The 10,425-nt window shown below is 34.8% G+C and overlaps 1 protein-coding gene across 1 annotated transcript; it reads right to left on the bottom strand.

Annotated features, from left to right (window-relative positions):
- Positions 1-459: 459 nt before the first annotated feature.
- LOC144450739 (uncharacterized) lies at positions 460-9,894 on the bottom strand. The gene is made up of 3 exons (XM_078141433.1): positions 9,840-9,894; positions 8,591-8,698; positions 460-7,896 (listed from the first exon to the last, which is right to left on the bottom strand). Exon 3 carries the CDS (start codon positions 7,889-7,891, stop codon positions 5,957-5,959), a length of 1,935 nt encoding a protein of 644 aa, XP_077997559.1. The 5' UTR covers positions 7,892-7,896; positions 8,591-8,698; positions 9,840-9,894; the 3' UTR covers positions 460-5,956.
- Between the last annotated feature and the right edge of the window lie 531 nt (positions 9,895-10,425).

Genomic DNA, 10,425 nt, shown 5'->3' with positions numbered 1-10,425 from the left:
CGCACGCTAGCCTCAAAAGATCAAAACTAAGAAGACAATAAATTTGTTTAGTACATTACACGATTATCTATTATATTTACCATTTTTAGCCGCACATTGAAGCCCTTGGGACTTGCAACTGTGGCTACCTTGTGTATTAATGACTGAACATTAAGTATGCAAAAAGTCAATAAAAGCTGAAGCTATAGCATCAGACAGACAGACAGACAGACAGACAGACAGACAGACAGACAGACAGAGGCAGATATATAGACAGACAGACAGACATACAGACAGACAGACAGACAGACACACAGACAGACAGACAGATAGATAGATAGATAGATAGATAGATAGATAGATAGATAGATAGATAGATAGATAGATAGACAGGATTTACCTCTTCTATATATTCTATGGTAATATATTGAGAGAAAAAGGACAACTATAATTGATTGATTGATTGATTGATTTTTATTACCTGTACAAGAAATAATTACAGATCACTTGGGAAAAAAATATTTATACACAATTTATACAATAGGAGTCAGAAAATAGCTTTGCTAATCAAGTCTGACCCCTTACATTAATGGTTAATGGTTAAACATTCACGGGTGTTACTAAACGCACTTGCCCCTCCCCCCAACCCCCATCCCAATCCAAGTCATTTTAAAAGTGATGAGAAGAAAGTTCGGTAAAGAATGCCAACTATGCTATATATTCTTTTAGTAAATCTATTTTAAGTGACCGCTTGAAACTATGTCGTGTTGGTTCCTTCCTGATATTGTATTTGATGTCGTTCCATGTAGTTGCACCTGTATATGATATTGATTGTTGTCCAACTGATGTCTTCACTGGAGGAATACATAAATTGCCCTGAGCCTTCTGTCGTGTATTGTATTCATAAGTCAACAGTGTGCAATAATCGGTTATAGAGTGTGGTAAATTATTGTGTATTAAGTCGTAAACAAAAACCCCTACTAAATACTTGTGTAACTTAAAAACGTCGAGAATTTCTAACTGGTTGAAAAGAGGAGAAGAATGTTCCCGAAAATGGCTATGCGAAATAGCACGCATAGCCATTTTCTGGGATAATAAAATACAATCTAAATATGAATGAAAAGTATTTCCCCAGACTTCTAACCCATAGGATATATGAGGTTGGATGAAAGTGGTGTAGAGAAAAGTAAGTACATGTTTCGGTACGAATTCCCTCAGTTTGAAAATGGCGCCTATTTTTCTTCTTATAATATTATTTACATGACAAATGTGTTCCTTCCAAAGCAGATGTTCATCAATGACAATACCAACAAACGACGCATAATTAACTTGCTCAATAGCATTCCTATTTACATAAAGAGTTCCACTGACACTGGGTGAAAACCTACGACTTCTCATAAGAATGTACTTTGTTTTAGACTCATTTATTGTGAGCTTGTTTGCAGTACACCAAGCCGTCACATTATGAAACTCGTGGTTTACTATGGACAGGTCAATATTGTTGAACTTTGTGGGAAAAGTGTGAAAAAGGTTCGAATCGTCTGCAAACAATCTGAAATCAAAATATGACGATGAAAGTGGCAGGTCATTGATATATAATAAAAATAGTGTTGGTCCCAAGACAGAACCCTGTGGGACTCCGCATGTTATTGGAGAATAGGTAGAGTTAACACCATTAGAACAAACATATTGCTGTCGATTTCGGAGGTAATCCCGAAACCACAAAAGGGGTAAACCTCGAATTCCATAATGTGCAAGTTTAGATAATAAAATATTGTGATTGATGGTATCAAAGGCCTTTGAGAAGTCAATGAAAATGCCAAGGGTAACCCTCCCTTCGTCTATCTGTTTAACAAGATGATTCACTAAGTTTATAACAGACAATTTTGTACTATATTTTTCTCGGAAACCATATTGATGCTCATATAGTATTGTGTTATGTGTGATGAATGATCGTAAACGGTTGTCGACTAGTCTTTCTAAAACTTTGCTTAAAATTGGAAGGATTGAAATTGGCCGATAATTGCCAGGAATTTGTTCTGATCCCTGTTTAAATAATGGTTTCACTTTTGCAATTTTGAGGGCATTGGGGACGTCACCACAGGAAAAAGAAAGGTTGAAGATGTACTGTAAGGGTTTAGCTATTACATTAGCAGCGTCGATTAGCAATCGAGCTGGGAGTTTGTCATAGCCACAGGACTTTTTAACATCTAGAGTATGTATGATATTTTTAACCTCATCTTGAGTAGTTGGACAAAGGTAGAAAGAGTTAACGTTTGGTGCATCGAGATATTCTCCAAAGTTTTTGTTGCAGCCTTCCATTTTTTCAGCTAACTTTGGGCCGATATGAACAAAAAAGTCATTGAAAGCTGACACAATATCCTGTGGTGAGGTATATTGGCTGTCATAGTTGTCAGAGGAAATTATAAGTTTATCAGGTAGGCCACCCTTGGCATTACCATTGCCCCTGTTAAGAATATCATTGATTATTCCCCACGTTTTCTTAACATTACCCCTGTTCTCCAAAAACAGATTACTATAATACGTCTTTTTGGCATTTCTGAGGATAGATGTTAAAATATTCCTATAACGTTTATACTTGTTGACAACGTTTATATTAAAACCTGAATTGATGACATTAGAATACAATCTGTGCTTCTTATTGATGGATTTCTTAATTGCTCTTGTGATCCATGGCTTCTTACGTCCGGTTTTCTTTACATTGTGTTTTACAATTGGTGCATGCAAGTCACAAATGTCTGTGAACACCGAACAAAACCTATCATAGGCTAAATTTACATCAGTACATTCATATATATTATTCCAAGATACATTACCAAGGGTTCTCAAGAATAATTCTTTGTCGTAATTTCTATAACTTCTATATACTATCTGTTTATACTTTGGCTGAAAATTACATACATCAAATATTGCAAATACAGGGAGGTGATCCGTGACATCTGTTAAAATTGTACCGGTTTGGATTGTGTTGGAACATATATTGGTGTAAATATGATCAATCAACGTGCTTGATGTGTTGGTTATTCTAGTTGGAGATGAAATAAGCTGGTGTAAACTCAAACAATTCATACTAGAAAGGAACATTTCAGAATTGATATTGGAATTGTTGAGGTCGACATTAAAGTCTCCCATTAAAATACAGCCCGATCTGTTGAGTTTGAACGTGTCTAACACTTCAGTTAAATTAGTTTGAAATTCTTTAAGGTTTGTATTTGGACGCCTATAGATAACACCAATGATTACCTTGTGATTTTTAATATTCATTTCTAGCCAAAGTGACTCGGCATGAATTACTTTAGCTTGCAACAATTTGTACTTTATAGAGGTAGAAATATATGCACCAACACCTCCGCCCCTGGAATCGTCACGACAATTAATTTCCAGTGAATACCCATTTAAAGAAAAAAGATTTTGATCCGGAATACTCCACACCTCCGAAACCCCAATTATAGTGAAATCAAAATGTATAACATCTTCAAAAAGAAGCCGTAAGTTATCAAAGTAAGTTATCGTCAACTTGACATTTGCGTTTCTATTTAATTTCCTTCCCTGTCAATCAAAACAAAACAAAACATTTATGATAACATATTCTGTAGCATGGAAACTTAAAATCGATAATTTGACATATTACAAGTTTCTGTTTAGTTTCCAATATGACATTATTTTTTCACCAAAGTCTATGGTGTTCTTTAGCTACTTAGCGTTTCCAAACAGAACGTTGCTCTGGAAATCAGCGCTTTACGAATTTGATTAATTGATTTATTGACATGAGTTTCTGTTTAAATTCCAATTTGATATATATGAGTTTCTGTAAGGTTTCCATAACGTTGTTGATAAAAACCGTGAATAAATAACGTCAATTAGTGAATTGATTGTAAACAATTACAAAAAAATAAACAACTCTCTTACATAACTATAAAGCAACGATAAGTACTGGTATTTGAATATTCACAAGCAATAAATCATGACGTAAAACTATATATACCTGTATTACTACACTGAATATATAAAAATATACAACATTATTCTCTAAAATTTACATTAATAAGTTATGTATATAATACCTATACCTTACCATTATCATAATGATTCTTTGATAATCTACTTTAAAATTGATATTTATTAAATACAGCATATACTTATGTAGTAACAATAGATTCATGAGTTGTTCAACCTTAACAATATACACGAATATTTACAGGCTGTAAGTCAAACGTGATGGATACAGAGCCACGTGATCTACACACACAAACGCCCATATATATAAGTAAATACATTAGGCAATCTGATTGTGAAATTCAATGTGGGTACACTTGAACCTTTATTACCCCTACTAAAATTTTAAGTACTTACTTACAGGAATACACACTCTGAAAAAATCAAATATTACGTGTATGCAGGAGTATGCTATGTCACTTGCTTGGAGAAACTGGAATTCCCATGTGTACGTGCACGTTTGAGAAATAAACCACTTCCATTACAGTGGTCATAAAAGACTTACTTTAACTTTATTGAATAATTCATGTATCTTGAAGGTGTTCATGAAATCAAGTTCAAGTTATGTGAAATCAGTCGAACATTTGGACACTCTGAGGTGAGGAATATATGTGAAGAGACAACGAAGAGTACCGCGAAAAGATACGTTCATTATTGATAATGCATGTGATATTTTAACACCTGTTTTATTAACCCTACATAGTATTAAAAGTGCCACACGTCACATTTTGTAGAGTTGTGTTTGTATGTTGATTCATCAATTCTTGCATGTTTGATACACATTTTTGTACTTTTTTATCTGGAATTATCTGGAATTTTAAAACAGTTACTTATCTTTTGTCTTGCATTGAATCATCAACGAAATTAATACACCGTGTGGTTCCTGACGCATATAGGTCAACTACTAATGAGAATGGACAAGTAAAATGTGTGTTTGTTTTAACCTGTTAAAGTTTACCTGCTATTATCATGTACTATGACAGTTTTAATATGCTGAGTTTAATATAATAATTAATCCATTATCACTGGATCATGCACAGATAGATGTTTTTTTTATTGTAAGGTTTCGTTATAGACTTTCATTATAAGTATACTTCAGTATAGGTGTCGATTTAAACTATTGTTTTATATACATCATTTTTTACATAGTGTTTTCTGGTATATGTCACACGTCTTTAATATTTCAGACCACCATAGATTTCCTTATTTTGGCCTAAGGTCTTCCGAGAACACAAAACATGTACCCTCCCTGGCGGTGGCAGTCCCTGGATGGGTGGGTGGGTACCCATGCCTGTAAGCGAAATTTCAAATGTACCCCTTTCCGCGAATATTTCAATGAAAAACACCCCCCTTTTTTAGCGAATCTAGGAGAAAATCACTGCAAAAAACCTTGAAGTTTTACCTTCAAGGATACACAGTGCATACACTAACTTGCCCTAACGTTTGAATACTATTGTTTACCATAGATGCTGATATACCATATGTAAAAAAGACTCTTAAGCGATAATTACAAATTACTAAAGACAAAAAATGAGGTAAACATAATTGAAAGCCATAGTTGATACCTATATGCCCTAACATTTTTCGTTCACAGTTGCCTTGTTTCGTCTCGTTTTGTTTCGCTGAATACCATGAGCCATTTCGTTTCGTTTCGCCGAATACCACAAGCTAAGTGTGCTGACCGTTTGTGATAAAGGAACACACAATACTAGTACTTGCATTGACAATGTACGGTCCTGGATTACGGGACCTTCGTCCCCGGGCCTTCTTTGGGAAGTTTCTTCCCAGAGAGAGTAGAAAAATGGCATCTTACTCGTATTCTCGGAGGGTGGTCTGAAAAAGTACACATTTTTTACGATTCCACGGACCAAGATGTCCGACGAAAAACACCCCCTTTTCCGTGAAATTTCTAACAAGCATGCGTGCCCGCTTCGTCTGGGACTTCCACCTTCGGGGTACCCTAAGACCAATAGCCGTCTGAGGTGTACCGGTCTGAGATGTACCAGTCCTGGAATACACCGTCGCTACCGTAACCATTGTAATCATTGTAATCATTGTAATCATAGTAATCATCGTAATCATCGTATGGATCTATTAAAGCGAGGTACTTATTTTCGTCGTCGTCTATTTTTTTTGACACCAATGTGATTTTTATCCTTCCAACAACAGAGTTTTTAAGAACTTTATTGGCGTGAAAGTATCGCTCCACGTCAATGTTATCACAAACAGCATAATCCAGTATTTTCAAATACCGACAGGACTCTGCTAATTGTAGTATCAACCTATCGGTCACCTTACAATAAGGTGAACCACGTAAATACAATTCTTCGAGGTTGCATTTTCTGGCTATTTCACACACACCCACGTCAGTGATTATATTGTCATTTGGCAGCGTCTCATTGCTCTCTTCAATAGCCAAGTTTGTAAGACACTTGCAATTATTAGCTATGCTCAACAGGAATGCATCATCCACGTACTGACTGTTGATCGTTAGTTGAGTTAACATTTCACAAGACTTTACGATACTGTATAATAAATACTTCGCCGCCTCCACATCATCACACTCAAAGTCACCCAACTTCAAATAACTAAATTTATGAGCTCGTTCCTTATTCTGAAAGATGAACCGAAGAATTTCAAAAGTAGAATATGACGTATTGCACAAATCTAATCCAACTAAACAGGGACAATAGTCAACAATTGCTTTTGCAATGGCTTCCCCATCCTGTTGAAATTTGAATCGTAGTTCTTTCAATCGCGGTCCTATCTGGGAAAATACAATTTTCCAGGAATCGCTATTGAGGAAAGACATTGGGATATCCAGTTTCTCTAAGTACTGACCATCCTGATGAGTAAATATGATTGATGAACATTCGTTCTCCGTGTCATAGATGCGTGGAAGTATTTTTAAAATTTTGACATTTGGAGGTATATTGAGGACATCATTGAAAGAGAACTTCTGGCATGTCAAAGACAAGTATTCGATGTGTTTACATTTGTTGAGCAATGTAACCACACTACTAGACTTGACTTCATGGTTTATCTCGGGGGGTTCGAATTTTAAATATCCATCCAGTTGAACGAGTTCTAAACTCTTCAAATTCAGACAATTTTCAGCAATTGCATTAATGACCTCATCATTTAAGTGCGAATAGCCAATTACTGCTAATGTTTCACAGCTACCTCCTAAACTGGAAGCTATGCAGCAAATGTATTCATCTAAAGCATTCGTATCTATATATGATCGACGGGGATATCTTAAATATAGATCGCATATTTGTGTGTTATTATTGATAAATGTGTGTAACATTTCTCTGAAATTTAACACATTTTTCTCTATTCTTAGAAACACTTTCTTCAACTTTGGGCTCACGATATGTGAAAGGAAATCTATCTTTGAAATATCTGGTAAATCTATCGTGATATCCTCTAACTCGTCCTGGTTGATAAATATTTCAGCCAGGACTTGATTGAGGCGATCATCATTAAATGTTGACTCGGGATATCTATGTAAATCATCACTGAATTGTTGATATGATTTATCTCCATTAAAAACCTCATTATCATCCTCATCAATATTACATTTTATGCTTATTGACATATTGTACGTACTAATGTGCAATTGCCTAAATTTACACTTCGCTGCTACTAATTTCTCAAGAAATTCCTCTGCTACAGTTCGATGTAAACATAAGCTTACGTTCTTAAGTTCTGGAACAAACAAACACTGATCAATGTATGGTATGTTATCATTTGTAATCATATCTCGAGATGACAACCTTTCCAGAAGAGTCTCCTTAAGTGGTACTGGTAGCTCATCTCTGATTGATGGATATAGCTTCATTAGATTTTCAGAAATGACTTTCAGACAGAGGTCCGCAATGGTTGGTATCATGTTGTCTGGAAAAACAAACAAACAAAATATCTCGGTCATCACAGGGTATGTATGTATGTATGTATGTATGTATGTATGTATGTATGTATGTATGTATGTATGTATGTACGTGCGCATGCACGCACGCCCATCTGTACACGTGCGTGCGTGTGAGCGTGTTTGTCTGTGTGTAAGTTTAAACTTGCAAAACTTTGAATTTTACCTCGCTACTCTTCATATAAAAGAATTGAGTATGAAAGCAGTTTACTTCTATCGCAAACTTCAAATCGCCAAGTACTGTCTGTATATCTACAATCATGTCACGTTTACCTAATACAAAGAACTATACCTTACAATGACATCACATACTCTAAATCTAGATATGCTACAATGAATTTTCCAATGAATAGACCATTGTCGTTTAGACTGAATGTGAATTCGGCGAAGAGTCCTAAGTACTGCAACTCTGTGTTTGTACTGATTACACAATGACCCATGGTTAAAGAGGAATTCTACGAAGTCTTCAAAAGTGAAAGTTACTGCAAGCTAAATAACAAACTTTTCATTCCAAAAAAGATGTTATGCTATGAGTGTCGTCAACTAGTTCGAGCAATCAATTGATATTCATCAGGGTAACAAATTAAAATGACTTTAACTGTTATTTTGTTTAAATAAATAATATCCAGCCAGTATAATAGGATCTAGTTGCATATTACTTACCAAGAAACGGTTTTGCGGCTCTATATAAAAGTATGCGATACTGGATATACAATCCCCAAGACAGCAACGGTGGGATGATGAAGTACAAAACTGTAAGTGTACATGTACCTGTAAAATAAAGAACAGGCGCTTAATTCGTTGATTTTTTTAAGTGGAGTTTTGGTTAACTTTATACTTTAGTGAAAGAACCTTTGTCATTATCAATTTCATCTTAATAGTTTCAACAATACCATATTCGGGGTTTTCTTCAGGTGTCCTTATATCATTCAAGATGCAATTTGTACAGCTGTTTCATTGCAATATCATTAAACTTGTAATAACTTGAGAAACAATTCACTTTCTTAATTTGTCATTCGAATTGTGAATAAAAAGTTCAACTTAAACTGCAGTTGATTCATTAATATAGTGTTTGCCTTGCAATATCATGGTTCACTTAGGTTGTTGACTAAACGATTTGAAAGAGCTAGAAATCTTTAGAAATATTATACAAGGCTAGCCTATTGTGCTACACAATGAGTCAGACATAGAATTCGGAGAATTCTACAATGGTTCAAAATGAAAGTTAGTGAAAACTGTAGGGTGAACTTGAATGTCCACAAATTATCGTTTTCTCAGTACAATCTCGCAATACATTAATCCTTCGCTATCATTTGATTGATTTTTAGTTGATAAATATGTGGCCATAATGCAAATATATGCAAATTACAATTACAAGTTATGTTGCTGCTGCCTACCTAAGGTTGCTATAGCCTCAGACGATTACATAGAGGCTTGAGCTCAAACTGAAAGTGACGGGCGGATTTCCATTGTTGCAATTCAGTAAATACGCCACAAGATAAGTTTTTATATCATGACCTTGAACTCATGTTAACCAACAGAGAATTACGGTTGTTATTTCCTGGTGGTTGTTTCAGTTGCGTAGACATCATTTGGAATACTTAGGCAAGTAATCAAAACAAGGATTCCCTTTTGTGTACTGAACTTAACTAAGTCTATGTAGATATTACACTTATCTATTAACGCATGTTATGTGAACAAGCCTTAGATGGTGTTTTATTCTGATTTTCCACAGGAAGCACACGCAACAGTACTTTTTGTAAATTCTTTCAAATATTCCTACCATACTGTATACCTTTTGAATATATTAGGGGTATTAGATCACGGAACAAGTCACATACTAAACGTCACTATTATATTGTAAATTACTGAAGAATATATAAACATACTTTATATTGATTTGTATACTTACCAGTGTACCACTATGTAGCTGTTTGTATACTGTACTGCGTAGGTAGAGTTTGTGACGCACACTGCTGTGGCGAGTGACAACGCCTTTAGTGGTGTCATGTGATAGAAAAGGTTGACCCTTCAACTTTTTAAACTCTGAATACTAAGTAGGAAAATCTAAATAGTTCGCATCTTTAATAGTTCTATCACCTCTTCTTGTGTTAACTTCAATTTCTGTTGGTCTTACTGGGTTTCTTTCCTGTCTGTCTTACTCTAGTAGTAGTACCTACAATAACTTATCAGGCACAAACATGGTCATTTTATTGAACTCAAAATAAAATTAGTAAAATAATTAGTTCAGTCTTGACCAAATTTGATGAAGTTTGAAGCTTACAATCATACATTCTCAGGTAATTGCCAAATTACTAAAGGCCGTTAATTATGTAAATTACCTATTCACATATTCGAAAAAACGTCATTAGCAATATTTAACCCACCTGTGTTTAAACATCAATATATGTAACAAAATATCAAAGTTAGAAACTTTAATTCTCAAAATATTGACTAATCTTCAAACATCATTTATTGAATTATGCAAAATATTCATT

Source organism: Glandiceps talaboti, chromosome 20 (genome assembly GCF_964340395.1).
Source record: "Glandiceps talaboti chromosome 20, keGlaTala1.1, whole genome shotgun sequence".
NCBI lineage: Eukaryota > Metazoa > Hemichordata > Enteropneusta > Spengelidae > Glandiceps > Glandiceps talaboti.
Note: the sequence above shows the minus strand (reverse complement) of the source record. Positions and strands in the feature narration are given on the sequence as shown.

Bases quoted from the DNA above. Each gene is read 5' to 3' on its own strand.
- LOC144450739 (XM_078141433.1), bottom strand. From the start codon at position 7,891: ATGATACCAACCATTGCGGACCTCTGTCTGAAAGTCATTTCTGAAAAT.